This window comes from Panulirus ornatus, chromosome 65 (genome assembly GCF_036320965.1).
Source record: "Panulirus ornatus isolate Po-2019 chromosome 65, ASM3632096v1, whole genome shotgun sequence".
In the NCBI taxonomy this organism is placed as follows: Eukaryota; Metazoa; Arthropoda; class Malacostraca; order Decapoda; family Palinuridae; genus Panulirus; species Panulirus ornatus.
The window spans coordinates 25364707-25384235 of NC_092288.1; the positions used below are offsets into that span (position 1 = coordinate 25364707).

General features: G+C 45.1%; 1 protein-coding gene across 2 annotated transcripts; it reads right to left on the bottom strand.

Moving 5' to 3' along the window:
- Positions 1-761: 761 nt before the first annotated feature.
- Positions 762-12107, bottom strand: LOC139746387 (uncharacterized). Of its 2 annotated transcripts, none has more exons than XM_071657589.1 (3): positions 11993-12107; positions 3941-4059; positions 762-3022 (listed from the first exon to the last, which is right to left on the bottom strand). In XM_071657589.1, the coding sequence occupies exons 1-3, from the start codon at positions 12030-12032 to the stop codon at positions 1553-1555; spliced, it is 1629 nt and encodes a 542-aa protein (XP_071513690.1). In that variant the 5' UTR covers positions 12033-12107; the 3' UTR covers positions 762-1552. The 2 variants fall into 2 exon arrangements, with proteins under 2 accessions (XP_071513690.1, XP_071513691.1); XM_071657590.1 differs by lacking the exon at positions 11993-12107 and adding an exon at positions 5489-7880.
- Positions 12108-19529: the final 7422 nt, after the last annotated feature.

The window sequence follows — 19529 nt, forward strand, 5'->3', positions numbered from 1 at the left end:
ATAATTGATAATATAGATCTTAAGTTTTATATAATTGATAATATAGATCTTAAATTTTATAGAATTGATAATATATACCCTATCTGTCTGATACCATGTTTCACCAGTAACATGGTGACTTGGTGACTTTCTGTCTAGTTAAATAATCTGTGCCTATCATGATTACTCTTTTTTTTTTTTTTATCCATATAGAGTGTGAGTGATTCATCTGGGTAAAAGGTTGCACTTACATCATGTGTGAGGAAAAGTATTGCGAATGTTCTTTAGACTACAAAATGTGGAAGGGTTGACATTCAGCACATATTTGTGCTCACAACTATGGTTCTTCAGAACCTTTTTGATAACGATCCTGGTGAATACGTTGGACGCATCCGGTGATAATGACGCCTCCAGGGTAAGACATGGAAGCAAATGTCTGGAATGTATGAAATATGAAAGTGTTTGGTGTCCTCGGGCCGTGGTCCTCCGTCACTGGTCCGGGTGAGGCTGCTCTCAGTTCCTTCTCGTCTCATAAACAACCCTATACGTTCACTCCTCTACATTATATCACAGTGATTGTTTCTCCGGGTGTGTCTAAAGTATGAGCTACATTCTTCCAATACCACTTACTGTTATGAAACCACCACAGTGTTAAGCGATTACTCCTTCCACTCGTAATAAGATGTACAAACGTTAGTTTCATAGAAAGTTGATAGCCCATCAGATATAGTCATAGAAAAATTGAACAAGGTTATTTTTAAGATCGAGAGAGAATGAAAACACACAGGAGACAGTTTATATATCACTTACAACAAAAAAATAATACAAATTCTTCCAATCAGCGACACCGATGAAATCCTATGACCCCGGCGTATGATCAATACAATTTATTCGCTAACATATATATCCATGGTCTTGATAGGTTACTGTAGAAGTTCGTAGGTGTATTAACTGCGGCCTCTGGGCTTCAAAGCACTTCGTACAAATTCTGCAACTCATTAATAGGAGAAAAACATCCCGCCATCTCTGACGGCGAAGGTTGATCCTAAAACAGGCCTCGAGGGGCACGCACGCGCCTCCACGCACGCACTCGCCGTTAAAATCCTGGGAATGCTTCAGGGGACATCTTTCAGTTAAGCTTAAGTGGTTACATAAAAATGAAAAAACATCAATGTTTATGCTCGACGCTCATGTTTATCCTTCGTGATGCTAAACTTTCCAGCTGGGAACATAATTTTAGCTGAAACAACTGCATCATTCCGAAGGTGGTGGAATCTAAGACTTCAGCTTTAGGCGACTAACACAAGAGACAGGGAGACCCCACGAGTGTGCAACTACTTCCTCGTGCATAACAAATAGGTAATTACATGAATAAACATATATGAACCCATTATTTCAAAAATAATTTTAATTCCAGCTCCAGTAGAGGATAAATCCACCTGTTCCCATGAGCATGATGAAAAACCCTGATTTGTCACAGTTGATCAATGTTGTTCAGTACTGCACTTCATTACTTATACTGCCACAATACGTAAACACTTTCACAGGTATTGAAAGTAAACAAAAACTTAGCTCAGTCTTCCTCGGCGGCGTTGTGGAGGCTACATAGATAGTTTCCACGGCGGAGCTGGTGCTGGAGGCAGTGGAATGCTGGGGTAAGAATGAAGGGGAAGCATGGTAGATGCACAGAGAGTCTCACCAGTGTTGGCAGGGTCAGCAGAGAGGTCAGGCTTTGGACAGACAATAGCCCACCACTTAAGTAGACGTGGGTCAAAAAGTCTAGTTCATTGTTTTTGATAAGTGTGGCCAGCACTACGTCGGTCAGGGCGTTTTGGTTCACGTCCAGAACTAGGCTTTCTAGGGCCACATTGTTGCTCATGATCCGAGCCAGGAGGGCGGGCTCGATCACCACGCCTGATAAGTTCAAGTGAGTCAGTTCCGTGAAGGATGATCTCTGTCGAGATGTGATGAAGAAGTTCCCAGGGTTGGAGGCTATGTTAAGGTGTCGCATCTCCAGACGCTGCAGGCACGGGCAGTGCCTCTGGAGGGCCTCCACAGTGTCCCAGGAGATGGGTGTCCGTGTGTATTCTTCGAACTCGATCTCTAGCACGAGGAGCTTGCTGCTGACCACTTCAACGGCAGCCACGATGAGATGTTCGGGCACAAGTCTAAGCGTGAGGGAAGTGAGACATGAGAGGCGAGTGAGCGTTGATACGGATGTGAGGGACGGGTCAGTACACTCCATCATGAGGTGCTGCAGACGGGGACACAAGATGAGGGCATCCAGAGCTCTGGCAGTTGCCTCCCACAGAGACATAGAGGTAAGGCTAAAAGGGGCAGCATTTGACGACATATGCTGTAAATAGAGCAGAAGGTTACAGATGGAAGAGTTCCAATGGCTATACTGGAGGCTTCTAAGGTTACGGAGTGAGTGGAGGAGCACCAGGGCGCCACCCAAGGTAACAAGGGGAGATTGGATGGACAAATGACGCAGTGGGGGACATGAGCTGTCCAGGTTCTCGTCACCAGCGCCACGGGTGTCCACCCAAGGATCAACGTCCTTATAACTCTTGATGAGCGAGTGTAGCACGTCCAGATCCCTCACGCTGCAGTTGTCCAGGTGCAGCGAGTGAAGTCCCCGAGGATTCTTCTTGATATATGATAAAACTTCAGAAGCTGCGTCGTCTCCAGAGACGTGGAGTGAGGTGAGGTTTGGTGAACGGTGAATGATCTCGGCAAGTACCCCTGACACCATTGTCACCCCTTCCAGGTGGAGGCTCTGCAGGCTGAACTTAGAGGTAGAGCCTAGTTCTTGGAGTAAGCTGGTGCAGTGGTCGTAGCCAAGGTGTAGCCAGGGAACCATCGAGAAGTCAGTGACGATGTTGAGGTGTTGTACGTCGGTCTGGAAGTGCAGGAGCAGCAGCCGCGTCAGCAGGAGTGGATCGTGGACGCTGTGCACGGCGCTCAACACCTCCTCCACCACCAGCGTCCGCAACTCTAAGGGCAACATCGTCTTCAGAGTCGCACATGTGTTGATCAACTCCTGCAACACATATATTTCCATATATGTTAAACAAAACACCTATTGAATCTTGCAAACCATGCATAGTACCTTCTGTTTAACACATACATTGCTTCACGAAGTTAGTTACGAAAGCAACATAAGATCCACTTCAAAGTTTAACATTTTCACCATTGAAATTATCCAGTTATAAGTTCACGAGAAAAAATCAAATATTTTATTTCCCCAAGTAACTGTATGATCCTGGAGTATTAAGACAAGCAAAAAGCCATTTGATTAAGACGTTGACCCTTTAACCTTGCTCTCGTGAGGAGATTTTACAGGACCACAGACAGTTTCCCCGACGCATGCACGTCCATGAAATAAAGGTATTGTTGGAAGACCACTTGACCCCACTGGGTTAGATAAGGTCAATGATACGCAGTTATATTAACCCAGTGACAGCTGAAGGATAGAGACACATTAGCTGGAGAATAGTAATACGGTGGTTGGAGGATAAGGTTACACATTAAACCTTTCTGAAGTAAAACAGTCCTTGCTTAGGTATAAACCATTGTTAGCAAGTAAATAGGCCAGTGTTAGTTTGTATATAGGGCAGTGTTTTCTTGTATACAGGACAAAGTCAGTGCATTACTGAGAGAGCGGCTGTTGGCATGTGCATGTTGCATCGTTATCGTGAAAGATAGCGACAGATAATATATCACAGAGCTTGTTCATCATCACTACACTGATGACGAGGAGGGAGAATAAAGGATCCACGCCTTAAGCAGAAAAAAAAGAATGAAGGATACACGTTTTAGGGGGAAATTGCGCGTCTACTCAGTAGGAACTACGTAAGACTTGAATGAAAATGAATTGGCGTTTTCAAGTGGTTTACACGAGCGTACACTTGTTTTACACACTTAATGATGCACAAAAAATCTTTCTTTTTCAGCTTACCTGAGGAAAGGTGGTGTGTCTGCTCATTGTGAGGGCTGAGGTGTGGGCTGAGGTGACCTGGGAGAGGGCCAGGTCACGCAGGCTACGAGGGTTCTTGTGAGGCGACACGGCCAACCAACCTGAGCAGAATGTCAACACCACATGAACATCATCCTCATCATGGCAACCCCACATGAACATCATCCTCATCATGGCAACACCACATGAACATCATCCTCATCATGGCAACCCCACATGAACGTCATCCTCATCATGGCAACCTCACATGAACATCCTCATCATGGCAACACCACATGAACATCATCCTCATCATGGCAACCCCACATGAACATCATCCTCATCATGGCAACACCACATGAACATCATCCTCATCATGGCAACACCACATGAACATCATCCTCATCATGGCAACCCCACATGAACATCATCCTCATCATGGCAACCCCACATGAACATCATCCTCATCATGGCAACCCCACATGAACATCATCCTCATCATGGCAACCCCACATGAACATCATCCTCATCATGGCAACACCACATGAACATCATCCTTATCATGGATACGAAAACAACAATTAGTAGAATTAACACGTGTTGATTATTAAACAAGATCTGATAAATATCAGTTACCAACTCAGTGAACTAGGTGAGAGACACCAGTGCGAAATTGGTCATTTTTAGCAACAAATTATGACAGTCTTGCTGGCTTTATCAAGTTCCTTCCAAATTATCAGCTAGGTAGAAGACATTTGCTGATAACGATTCTTAAAAATCTCTCTCCATCACTCATCGTCTGTGGTTCTTTCCAAACCTGTACTTCTGCTCTCTGTAAAAGTAATTTTGCCACCGCTGGAGTGATCTGCTCGGCTTTCCACCAGGAATTATTAATGGAACCATTAGTGCAACGTAATATGGCCTACCATCACTACCAGTTACAACACTGTCGACCTCAATACATAAACTAACTTGTAATACTGAACCTCCACTTACAATGATTTCATCCTCTATACCGTCACTATACAGTAGCCTAACTTCCCGTCATTATACAGTACCTAACTTCCCGTCACTATACAGTAACCTAACTTCCCGTCACTATACAGTAGCCTAGCTTCCCGTCACTATACAGTAACCTAACTTCCCGTCACTATACAGTACCCTAACTTCCCGTCACTATACAGTAGCCTAGCTTCCCGTCACTATACAGTAACCTAACTTCCCGTCACTATACAGTAACCCAACTTCCCGTCACTATATAGTAGCCTAGCTTCCCGTCACTATGCAGTACCTAACTTCCCGTCACTATACAGTACCTAACTTCCCGTCACTATATAGTAGCCTAGCTTCCCGTCACTATACAGTAACCTAACTTCCCGTCACTATATAGTAACCTCGCTTCCCTCACTATATAGCAGCCTAGCTTCCCGTCACTAGACAGTGGCCTAACTTCATCCACTTCCCGTTAAAACACAATTAATTACAACATTGTCATCGTCAAGACTGTCACTGGACAGTAACGTAGCACAATTTTACTTGTAGGAAACAAACCTGTCATCCGTAGGACAAGCCACCACAACCCAAGCCCTCACCGTAACCCACAGAACCCCATATCAATCCTACCTCCTTTAACACTAATCCCATATCAATCCTGACTGCTTTGAAATCTAATTCCATATCTATCTTGCCACTGTAAAGGGTAATCCCATATCTATCTTGCCGCTGTAGAGGCTAATCCCATATCTATCTTGCCGCCTTGAACATCAATCCCATTTATATTTTACCGTCTTGAACGCTAATGCCACATCTATCTTACCACCTTGAACGTTGGTTCCATATAAATATCTTACCACCTTGAATGCTTATCTCATGTCTATCTTACCACTTTGAACGTTCATCCACATATATCTTACAGCCTTCATCGGTAATCCCATGGATAGCTTAAAAGCTAGCTAATTCTATGTATATTTTACTGCCTTGATCGTCCCATATCCGTCTTGCAACCTTGAACGCTAATCCCATATTCATCTTACCACCTTGAGCATTGATTCCACACCCCTGAATGATCTCATACCTCAGCAGGATGCACACTGTAAGGTTAGGTTACATCTTCAGTCCTTGTGAACTAAATGTTCCTCAGCATATGCTGTAGTAGCCCCTTGCAGACTGGCATATGTGAGCATATGCTGTAGCAACCCCTCAGCAGCACTGGCAGTATGTGAGCATATGCTGTAGCAGCCGCCTGCAGTTTTGGCAGTCTGTCAGCATATACAGCATATGCAGGACTGATAGGTGAACATATCCTGTGACAGCCCCGTGCAGAATTGGTGGTGTGAGCATATGCTGTATTATTGGAGGCTTGTGAGTATATGTTGTGACACTGGTAGTATGTGAGTGTATGCTGTAGCACTGGAAGTATGTGGCACATACTGAACACTGGCTTTTTTTTCTTTCTTTTTTTTTTAAGTAGGAGGTTCCAGTCACGGACAAAAGTCCCATCAAGGCCGAGCCTTAATTGAAATATAGAGAGGTTAGTGAAAGTGACAAGGGAAAGTATTTACGAATTTTACAGAAAGTGAAGAACCTGTCTTTTAAAAAATGCCAAGTCGTAGTTACTAGGAAGGACATGGCAGGGTATAGAATTCCAAAGCTTCGAAGTGTATGGAAAGAAACAGTTATCAAAACGGCCTACCCTTGACTTGACAGCGGCCACACAGTAATCATGTGTAGCCGCAGCTTGCCGAGTTTTGCGTGGTCTAGCTAGTGGTGGGTGTACACAAGGACCCAGCTCTCGAAAGCAAAAACTAAAACAATGCCTACAGAAAAGGGAAAGTGAACCAACATTGCGGCGTAGAACAATTGGGTCTAGTGCTGAAGTTAGCCTGGGAAAGTTTATGTTGGACCGCTTTCGACTCGATTCTGTTAAGTAAGGATACAGAGCTAGAACCACCCCAGACGTGAGAGCAGTCCTCCATACAAAGACATCTTTTGTAGCAACGGACTAATTGTTCCGAAGAAAATAAATTTTGACATCTAATCAGGATTCCCAGAGGCAGACTTAGCTATTCTCGTAATGTGGGGTTTCCAAGAGAGTGGATTTCACAGTAATACCAAGTATGATCACTGAGTTAAGATGTGAAATTAAAAGAACCGTCGAAGGAAATAAGAAAGTTGTGAGGAATTTACTATTGAGAACTGGGCAGAAACAGGGTCTTAGAGACATTACACGTAACCAGATTTCGTCTGTCCCACTGTATCCTGTCCATGTCTGGGTTGATGGAGGAAGTTGTGGTGACTGAGAGAAGGAGCACAATTGAAGGCTGTGGAGGAATGCATTGTTGAGTCGTTAGCGTTTGTGAACGTGTGCTGCAGTATTGTAGGTATCTGAGCATATGCTGCAGCCTGGTCTTCCCAAACGAAGCTACGACATCCAGCGTCCACCAGCTCAGCATCACCCAGCACGACTGATGTAGGAAGGGGAACACAACAGCCACCTCTGTGGTGTTCCTTGTGTAGGCTGGCAAGAAGGGCGGGGACACACGCAGGAGGGACCAGACGCCCCCGTCGCAGACGGTGTTGTCAAGTCAAGCCAGGTGAAGGACCCGGCCCTCCAGACCTTGGCTGATTAAGATTTTCCTGTGAATATCATTGATGGTCTAAGACGGGCGGGGTGTGTGAGGGGCACGAACTCTGGGCCTGACACTCCTCCCCGCCCGTCCAACCCAATGGCCCGGGCCGGGCGTCTCAGCAGGCCGGGGAGCCATCGGTCCTGTGGGACGCAGCTGGACCTGCATGAGCCAAGATAAGCTCTGCCTGAGAACATGCACGTCATTGCATGATGCCAGGAGGTACATCCTGTTCACCCATGGTTGATGGCGGTCGCTGCGTGGTAGGAGCTTCACTTCTGCCTGACCAGGGATCGTGGAGAAGGGCTGACGTCACTCTCATAGGTGTGGAGGTCACAGTGGGCCAGGGAACGTCGGGAGGGGACGCAGGAGCATGGCCCCAGCATGGGCGCCTCTCATCACATGCATGGTAATAACCTGGCCCACTGTGACCTTCACACCTCTGACAGTGACGTCAGCCTCGTTCCATACTCCTTGGTCAGGCAGAGGAATGGCGTTTGTCTTTTCGCACAGACTGCAGGGGAGTGTGAGTGTACGAGACGCAGCTGCAGGGGAGTGTGAGTGTACGAGACGCAGCTGCAGGGGAGTGTGAGTGGACGAGACGCAGCTGCAGGGGAGTGTGAGTGGACGAGACGCAGCTGCAGGGGAGTGTGAGTGTACGAGACACAGCTGCAGGGGAGTGTGAGTGTACGAGACGCAGCTGCAGGGGAGTGTGAGTGTACGAGACGCAGCTGGAGGGGAGTGTGAGTGTACGAGACGCAGCTGCAGGGGAGTGTGAGTGTACGAGACGCAGCTGGAGGGTTTAGACGACGTGTAGGTGTGTATTTAGCCTCAGAGTGACCATCAGCGTCGGTAAGCAGTGAGTGGTTACAGCCGGCATGAGTCTGCCTTCAGATTAAGGTTACACATGGTAATTCCACAGCCGCTTAAATAACGTAGTCTCATGTGATGTGAGGCGGCGGGCCGCACCACACCCAGGCGCCGCTAGACTCTCCTCCAGACACCAGCTGGAGCTGCGTTACCCACCACAACACCTCACATACCCGCAGCTTTATTTATCATCATCGTCAGTCTTGCTCTCGTTATCTCTCGTCAGGTGTCATCCTGTCGTAAGGTTGCGATCGTGTCATCCCCCGCTAACGTCTTCTGGATTAGCAGCTCCTCACGTTAACCCTGAACTTGCTGGTCTCATGACCACCTGGGATCTTCTCCTGAATTGCCTTGATTCCAGGAAATGTTGATAAGATGAATCTTAATATAAGTCCAGGGTGGCTTCCGGCATCTGCAGGTTCAATGACCTGAGTAGTGGAAAGGGAGCTGTGGTTTCGGTACATTATACATGACAGCTAGAGACTGAGTGTGAACGAATGTGGCCTTTGATGTCCTTTCCTAGCGCTACCTCACGCGCGCGCGGGGGGAGGGGGCCATTTCATGTGTGGCGGGGTGGCGATGAGAATGGATGAAGGCAGCCAGTATGAATATGTACATGTGTATATATGTATATGTCTGTGTGTGTATTTGTATGTATATGTTGAAATGTATAGGTATGTATATGTGCGTGTGTGGACGTGTATGAATATACATGTGTATGTGGGTGGGTTGGGCCATTCTTTCGTCTGTTTCCTTGCGCTACCTTGCTTTCGCGGAAGACAGCGACTAGGTATAATAAAAATTAATATATATATATATATATATATATATATATATATATATATATATATATATATATATATATATATATATATATATATATATATATATATATATATTTATACTATTCGCCATTTACCGCGTTAGCGAGGTAGCGTTAAGAACAGAGGACTAAACCTTTGAGGTGATATCCTTACTTGGCCCCCTTCTCTGTTCCTTCTTTTGGAAAATTAAAAACAAGAGGGGAGGATTTCCAGCCACCCGCTCCCTCCCGTGTTAGGCGCCTTCCACGACACGCAGGGAATACGTGGGAGGTATTCTTTCTCCCCGAGAGGATGTGTGGATCAGGTGTTTGCTTTGAAGAATGTATGTGAGAAATATTTAGAAAAGCAAATGGATTTGTATATAGCATTTATGGATATGGAGAAGGCATATGATAGAGTTGATAGAGGTGCTCTGTGGAAGGTATTAAGAATATATGGTGTGGGAGGCAAGTTAGAAGCACTGAAAAATTTTTATCGAGGATGTAAGGCATGTGTACGTGTAGGAAGAGAGGAAAGTGATTGGTTCTCAGTGAATGTTGGTTTGCGGTAGGGGTGCGTGATGTCTCCATGGTTGTTTGATTTGTTTATGGATGGGGTTGTTAGGGAGGTGAATGCAAGAGTTTTGGAAAGAGGGGCAAGTATGCAGTCTGTTGGGGATGAGAGAGCTTGGGAAGTGAGTCAGTTGCTGTTCGCTGATGATACAGCGCTGTTGGCTTATTCGGGTGAGAAACTGCAGAAGCTGGTGACTGAGCTGGGTAAAGTGTGTAAAGAAGAAAGCTGAGAGTAGATGTGAATATGAGCAAGGTTATTAAGTACAGTAGGGTTGAGGGACAAGTCATTTGGGAGGTAAGTTTGAATGGAGAAAACTGGAGGAAGTGAAGTGTTCTAGATATCTGGGAGTGGATATGGCAGTGAATGGAACCATGAAAGCGGAAGTGAATCATAGGGTGGGGGAGGGGGCGAAAGTTCTGGGAGCCTTGAAAAATGTGTGGAAGTCGAGAACGTTATCTTGGAAAGCAAAAATGGGTATGTTTGAAAGAATAGTGGTTCCAACAATGTTATATGGTTGCGAGGCGTGGGCTATAGATAGAGTTGTGCGGAGGAGGGTGGATGTGCTGGAAATGAGATGTTTGAGGACAATATGTGGTGTGAGGTGGTTTGATCGAGTAAGTAATTAAAGGGTAATGGAGATGTGTGGTTGTAAAAAGAGCGTGGTTGAGAGAGCAGACGAGAGTGTTTTGAAATGGTTTGGTCACATGGAAAGAATAAGTGAGGAAAGATTGACCAAGAGGATATATGTGTCAGAGGTGGAGGGAACGAGAAGTGGAAGACCAAATTGGAGGTGGAAAGATGGAGTGAAAAAGATTTTGAGTGATCGGGGCCTGAACTTGCAGGAGGGTGTTACGCGTGCAAGGAATAGAGTGAATTGGAACGATGTGGTATACCGGGGTCGACGTGCTGTCAGTGGACTGAACCAGGGCATGTGAAGCGTCTGGGGTAAACCATGGAAAGTTCTGTGGGGCCTGGATGTGGAAAGGGAGCTGTGGTTTCGGTGCATTACACATGACAGCTAGAGACTGAGTGTGAACGAATGTGGCCTTTGTGTCTTTTCCTAGCGCTACCTCTCGCAGAGAGGGTTGTCATTTCATGTGTGGCGGGGTGGCAACGGGAATGAATAAGGGCAGACAGTATGAATTATGTACATGTGTATATATGTGTGTGTCTGTGTGTTTGTGTGTATATATATATATATATATATATATATATATATATATATATATATATATGTTGAGATGTATAGGTATGTATATTTGCGTGTGTGGACGTGTATGTATATACATGTGTATGTGGGTGGGGTGGGCCATTTCTTTCGTCTGTTTCCTTGCGCTACCTCGCTAACACGGGAAACAGCGACAAAGCAAAATAATAATAATAAATATATATATATATATATATATATATATATATATATATATATATATATATATATATATATATATATATATATATATATATGTGTGTGTGTGTGTGTGTGTGTGTGTGTGTGTGTATTGGAAGATTTAATAAATTCTTATGAATGATTATTACACTGAACCTCTATAAATGACCACTACACTGAGCGATCACCACATTGTGAATACTCATCATACTGAGGAACCACCACACTGTGACCAATCATCACACTGTGAACAACCATTACAATGAACGACCACTATACTGAACAATCACTACACTGTCAACAACCATTACACTGAACAATCACTACACTGTGACCAACCTCTACACTGAGAACAACCTCTGCACTGTGAACAATCACTATACTGAACAATCACTACTGTTTTAACGACCACTACACTGCGAACAACCATTACACTGTGAACAACCTCTGCACTGTGAACAATCACCATGTGAGCAACCACCACACTGCACAATCACCACGTGAACAACCATTACACTGAATAACCACTACACAACAGTCACCACCTGAACAACCACTACACTGTGAAAAACGACTACACTGAACAACCACTAGACTGTGAACAACCACTACACTGTGAACAACCACCACACTTGATAATAACTACACTGTGAACAACCACTTTGAACACCCTTTACATTTTGATCCCCGACTATTGTGAACACCCACTGTAGTACCGTGAACAGCCTGTATTGATGAACGATTACTACATTACACTGCGTACAGCCAAGTGTTCAACATCCTTCAAACTACTGACTGAGGGTATGTGTGTGGTGTGGGGCGGGTGGCAGGTCCATCGCGACAACACGTCCTCCCTCCTCGGCGTCTGGCGCGGCACTGACCCGCCCAACGCCGGCCAGGCTGGGTCTGCATCATGCCCTGCTCCACGAACTGACCACTGCTGTGGGTCTGTGTGTTGTCCACATAAATCACATCCTCCACTGTTGTGGGTCTGTGTGTTGTCCACATAAACCACATCCTCCACTGTTGTGGGTCTGTGTGTTGTCCACATAAACCACATCCTCCACTGTTGTGGGTCTGTGTTGTCCACATAAACCACATCCTCCACTGTTGTGGGTCTGTGTGTTGTCCACATAAACCACATCCTCCACTGCTGTGGGTCTGTGTGTTGTCCACATAAACCACATCCTCCACTGTTGTGGGTCTGTGTGTTGTCCACATAAACCACATCCTCCACTGTTGTGGGTCTGTGTGTTGTCCACATAAACCACATCCTCCACTGCTGTGGGTCTGTGTGTTGTCCACATAAACCACATCCTCCACTGTTGTGGGTCTGTGTGTTGTCCACATAAACCACATCCTCCACTGTTGTGGGTCTGTGTGTTGTCCACATAAACCACATCCTCCACTGTTGTGGGTCTGTGTGTTGTCCACATAAACCACATCCTCCACTGTTGTGGGTCTGTGTGTTGTCCACATAAACCACATCCTCCACTGTTGTGGGTCTGTGTGTTGTCCACATAAACCACATCCTCCACTGTTGTGGGTCTGTGTGTTGTCCACATAAACCACATCCTCCACTGTTGTGGGTCTGTGTGTTGTCCACATAAACCACATCCTCCACTGTTGTGGGTCTGTGTGTTGTCCACATAAACCACATCCTCCACTGTTGTGGGTCTGTGTGTTGTCCACATAAACCACATCCTCCACTGTTGTGGGTCTGTGTGTTGTCCACATAAACCACATCCTCCACTGTTGTGGGTCTGTGTGTTGTCCACATAAACCACATCCTCCACTGTTGTGGGTCTGTGTGTTGTCCACATAAACCACATCCTCCACTGTTGTGGGTCTGTGTGTTGTCCACATAAACCACATCCTCCACTGCTGTGGGTCTGTGTGTTGTCCACATAAACCACATCCTCCACTGTTGTGGGTCTGTGTGTTGTCCACATAAACCACATCCTCCACTGTTGTGGGTCTGTGTGTTGTCCACATAAACCACATCCTCCACTGTTGTGGGTCTGTGTGTTGTCCACATAAACCACATCCTCCACTGCTGTGGGTCTGTGTGTTGTCCACATAAACCACATCCTCCACTGCTGTGGGTCTGTGTGTTGTCCACATAAACCACATCCTCCACTGTTGTGGGTCTGTGTGTTGTCCACATAAACCACATCCTCCACTGTTGTGGGTCTGTGTGTTGTCCACATAAACCACATCCTCCACTGTTGTGGGTCTGTGTGTTGTCCACATAAACCACATCCTCCACTGCTGTGGGTCTGTGTGTTGTCCACATGAACCACATCCTCCACTTCTGTGGGTCTGTGTGTTGTCCACATAAACCACATCCTCCACTGTTGTGGGTCTGTGTGTTGTCCACATAAACCACATCCTCCACTGCTGTGGGTCTGTGTGTTGTCCACATGAACCACATCCTCCACTTCTGTGGGTCTGTGTGTTGTCCACATAAACCACATCCTCTCTTCCTTATTAGCCTAACGAAGACCGTATAGTGTGGATCACCAATGTGTAAACACAAACCATAAGTTCTCTTAATATAAACGTTTTATTTTTGCCAACATTGGTGACCACATTATTGTCCACACCACCATAAAAGTTATGATCAAGTCACCCATCACTCTTCTATTTACTAAGGTGGGCATGTCTAAGGTCTCTATAACCTTTCACTGTAACTCACTTTCTTTAATTGTGAAACTGTGTTTGTTACTCTCCTCTGGATCTTCTCTATTAGCTCTATGTGCTTCATCATGTGTAATGACCAAACTTGAGAAGTTTGATTTAGTTTTGGATTCACGTAGGATATGGACAGCTGGTGGAATATCTTATGATCTGATATTTGGCAGCAGACAGCTGGTCCCCGGTACTCCCACTATGTGACTCTGCAGACAGCTGGTCCCTGCTACTCCCACTATGTGACTCTGCAGACAGCTGGTCCACGTTACTCCCACTATGTGACTCTGCAGACAGCTGGTCCCCGTTACTCCCACTATGTGACTCTTCAGACAGCTGGTCCCCACTACTCCCACTATGTGACTCTGCAGACAGCTGGTCCCCGTTACTCCCACTATGTGACTCTGCAGACAGCTGGTTCCCGCTACTCCCACTGCGTGACTCTGCAGACAGCTGGTCCCCGTTACTCCCACTATGTGACTCTGCAGACAGCTGGTCCCCACTACTCCCACTATGTGACTCTGCAGACAGCTGGTTCCCGGTACTCCCACTATGTGACTCTGCAGACAGCTGGTTCCCGGTACTCCCACTATGTGACTCTGCAGACAGCTGGTGCCCGCTACTCCCACTATGTGACTCTGGCTACAGCTTAGCGATGATGTCAACACTCAAGGTGTGGTCACACATGCACAGATCTGAAGCTTATTTCCTGCTTGATGGTAGTCATATTGTGGTCTTGTTTTACCTCCTTTACGAGTCCACACCATCTGGCACGTCAGGTGGGCAGGAGTCCACACCTGGCACGTCAGGTAGGCAGGAGTCCACACCATCTGGCACGTCAGGTAGGCAGGAGTCCACACCTTCTGGCACGTCAGGTAGGCAGGAGTCCACACCTTCTGGCACGTCAGGTAGGCAGGAGTCCACACCTTCTGGCACGTCAGGTAGGCAGGAGTCCACACCTTCTGGCACGTCAGGTAGGCAGGAGTCCACACCTTCTGGCACGTCAGGTAGGCAGGAGTCCACACCTTCTGGCACGTCAGGTAGGCAGGAGTCCACACCTTCTGGCACGTCAGGTAGGCAGGAGTCCACACCTGGCACGTCAGGTGGGCAGGAGTCCACACCTTCTGGCACGTCAGGTAGGCAGGAGTCCACACCTTCTGGCACGTCAGGTAGGCAGGAGTCCACACCATCTGGCACGTCAGGTAGGCAGGAGTCCACACCTTCTGGCACGTCAGGTAGGCAGGAGTCCAGACCTTCTGGCACGTCAGGTAGGCAGGAGTCCACACCTTCTGGCACGTCAGGTAGGCAGGAGTCCACACCTTCTGGCACGTCAGGTAGGCAGGAGTCCACACCATCTGGCACGTCAGGTAGGCAGGAGTCCACACCTTCTGGCACGTCAGGTAGGCAGGAGTCCACACCATCTGGCACGTCAGGTAGGCAGGAGTCCACACCTTCTGGCACGTCAGGTAGGCAGGAGTCCACACCATCTGGCACGTCAGGTAGGCAGGAGTCCACACCTTCTGGTGAGTCCTTCACATAGATCAAGAAGAACAACAGACCCAGAACACATCCCTGTGGCACTCCACTGGTCACCTCCTTCCACCTGGTGGAGGCTCCACTGATATATGTTATCTATTCCCTCCCACTGACACGATATATCTATCGGTGGAGGCTTCCCTGTAGGCTTGTGCTAGGCTGTATCCTTAATGTTTAATTGATGGATATTACGTTGATTTAGAGCTGATAGACATCATAGTCATGTATAGGTTCTATGATTCTCTTTGACTCTGGTCGTTATCTACTGATGGATCTCTCTGGTCGTTATCTACTGGTAGATCTCTCTGGTCGTTATCTACTGATGGATCTCTCTGGTCGTTATCTACTGGTAGATCTCTCTGGTCGTTATCTACTGGTAGATCTCTCTGGTCGTTATCTACTGGTAGATCTCTCTGGTCGTTATTTACTGGTAGATTTCTCTGGTCGTTATCTACTGGTAGATTTCTCTGGTCGTTATCTACTGGTAGATTTCTCTGGTCGTTATCTACTGGTAGATCTCTCTGGTCGTTATTTACTGGTAGATTTCTCTGGTCGTTAGCTAAGGGCATGTGTAGCAGCTGGTGTAGCTCTACCTTCCCGTCCTGTCGGCGCTATAACCGTCCTGACGGCGCTATAACCGTCTTGACGGCACTATAACCGTCCTGACGGCGCTATAACCGTCCTGACGGCGCTATAACCGTCCTGACGGCACTATAACCGTCTTGACGGCGATATAACCGTCTCTCATGTTGACACAACGACCCTCTCTGTGGTGACCCTCCCTCCCTCCTCTAATTTGGATGACCGTACCACTATCACTACCACAACCATCACTACCACCATCACTACCACAACCATCACTACCACCATCACAACCACCACTACCACCATCACTACCACCACTACCACCATCACTACCACCATCACAACCATCATCACTACCACCACCACCACCACCACCGGGGGTGCCAACCACAGATGCAGGCGTACCATCAGTTCCACATTTGATCGTTCTTGGGTTCAGGGTCACCACAGCTGAGGTCATCCGTATCACACCATACAACAACCCTCATGACCCTTGACCTATGTGATCCCTGCTATGAATACTAATAAGGCTGAGATAACTACGTAATTACTCTCTTAATCTTGACTGTTGATGCGCGCGCATTCACCTTCCCAATCTTTTTCCTAAAATCACACACACACACACACACACACACACACACACACACACACACACTACTCCCAGAGGAATAAATATCTTTGAATATCAAACTAAGTTTTAAATAGTAATTAACGACTTGATGATATCAGCCACGTCAGAATAATCATCATCTTCGTGGAGTTTGACATGTCCTCTCCTCCTTAACATGGGTAAAGTTCGTCACTTTCATCAGCTGAAGAAAATAATATTATTGATATACATTGACTGTTTACCAGCATCATCGTTATGTTCCCATGAAGTAAAAATGAAAAATTGATCATAATATGAAAGATTATCTGTAAACTGGGCTCAGATACTGAAGAATATCTGTAAACTGGGCTCAGATACTGAAGAATATCTGTAAACTGGGCTCAGATACTGAAGAATATCTGTAAACTGGGCTCAGATACTGAAGAATATTTGTAAACTGGGCTCAGATACTGAAGAATATCTGTAAACTGGGCTCAGATACTGAAGAATATCTGTAAACTGGGCTCAGATACTGAAGAATATCTGTAAACTGGGCTCAGATACTGAAGAATATCTGTAAACTGGGCTCAGATACTGTAGAATATCTGTAAACTGGTCTCAGATACTGAAGAATATCTGTAAACTGGTCTCAGATACTGAAGAATATCTGTAAACTGGTCTCAGATACTGAAGAATATCTGTAAACTGGGCTCAGATACTGAAGAATATCTGTAAACTGGTCTCAAATACTGAAGAATATCTGTAAACTGAGCTCAAGACCTTAGGTTAGGTTGTTGACTTAGTCGTATATTACCGGATTTATGAGGCATTAAAGATTCTTAAATAAACACAAATGATGAAAATTAATTAAATTCACATTTCTCTGTTTTCAATGTAAAAACATGACGTGTATCGAACATTTGGCATATTTTCTTCAGGTCTTTTTCATAATTTTTTGTTATGATTGTCCAATCTCAGATTTTACTGTTCTTGCTTCATTCATATGGGAAAATAATTCTTTTAAATTCCCGTGTTAATTTCTCTTTTTTCATTCCTTCTGTATCTCTTCATTAGGGCTCCATAATTTCTGTATTAACATTCAACTACATTTTCTCGTTCTTTCATTTCTTTACTTCTTCGCTCATTTCCTTTTTCCATTTCCCTTCCCTTGATAATTCAGTTGTCTATATCTTGGCATTTCCCGTTTCACAGAGAGAGAGAGAGAGAGAGAGAGAGAGAGAGAGAGAGAGAGAGAGAGAGAGAGAGAGAGAGAGAGAGAGAGAGAGAGAGAGAGAGAGAGAGAGAGAGAGAGAGAGTAGTCAAGATGTCAGGTCTAATGCGCAGCGTCCACCGCGCATCTTGCTTGATGAATAAGGACATTCCACTCTAGATCCCAGTAAAATGATAACCACAGAATGATACAGGTCTACTTAAAAACTATTTCTTTACTGACCCACGTCTTAAATATTCACACCTAAACTTACATACCCGACTATCTATATTGCTTGATTTAAATAAAAAGGTATTTTTATATCATATATATAATCTTAGACATTAGAATATCACGAGAACCCGACAGAGGTTCAGTTAAACTAAATAGATGCGACACATTCTCTCACGATTGTCTTTCTAGTATAGTTTATCCTTCCATTCTTGAATTCGTTTTCTGTAAAACCATGATCTACGAAATGGCCACGAAACCCCGAATCAAAGTTGTTCAAAGCAGTAATGTTTATTCTCGCCCTAAATATGTAGAATATTGCCATTAAGATTTAGTAACTGAACTTATCAATAAATGAAGATTCTATCTAGGCCAAAGGGTTCAAGATAAATGATCTGAAGTTTTGCTCTGAAGCTCCGAAACCATTTCCGAATAAGGTATGGAGGGGGACAAAGAGGGTCAAGGGTTCATAGGGTGACACAACCAGCGTCCACAGGCGTCCTGGGTGTAAACATGCTCCAGTGAGGACACTTGAATACATATCCTATGAATGGTTCATTTATATATCAAAATATATAAATATCGACAAAGAAATAATTTCTATGACTTGAGTGCATTTAAGAAACGGCTTGGTAAAGTAACGTAATCTCATTTTGTTGGTTGGCTTTGTTGTGGAAAATAGGAAATATAGAGTTTATTCCATCAGCAGCGGACGATTTGCATGGAGAAACCCAATCTATTTAACAATGAATGATTAGTATAGGTGAATACATAGAGCTTCAGCCAGGCATAACACAGCCTTGACCAAATACACATCACAAGGTTACGTGCAACAAAGGCCTCGTACCTCATGAAGGTAGAATTTTTAACAAGGTTTCCTTCCACATTATTACCATCACATCTGCATATAATCACATAAAATGTTTAGTATGCATTACGTTATTCAGTAAAGAAATGTCTATTCATTCTCGCTCCTTGGTGTCTAACGTGAGGGAATGGCAAACAAATATTAGAAATGTATTTGACTTTATCATAAACAATAAACTTTTCCTATTAATGAATGACACTAACTACTTAACATACATACATACATGACAAAGATTATAAACGTATTTCTTGTACGGCAACGGGTCATGTCATTTTGTAATCATACACTACCTCATTGTGTATCATTCAAAGGGCTATACATCAGGTTGATAAAATTATAAACTATATAATTGTGAGAGGAAGATAATATTTATTTCCTAATGAAGGAATAACGAGGTTGGATCAGGTAGTAGGTCCCCACCCCCACCCCAAGCTGGCCTTTTCTCCCCAACACGCACACAACCTTGTCCAACAACCACTAATTACCCATTTATTCCTTACTCTGATGCATCAGATTAGGTCGTTTTAATACTCCCTAAATATGTATATGTATTTTTTCTGTTAGATTTATTCTGTAAACTCCATACTGTTCGGGTGGTACAAAAATAATGATAGTGTTCATCA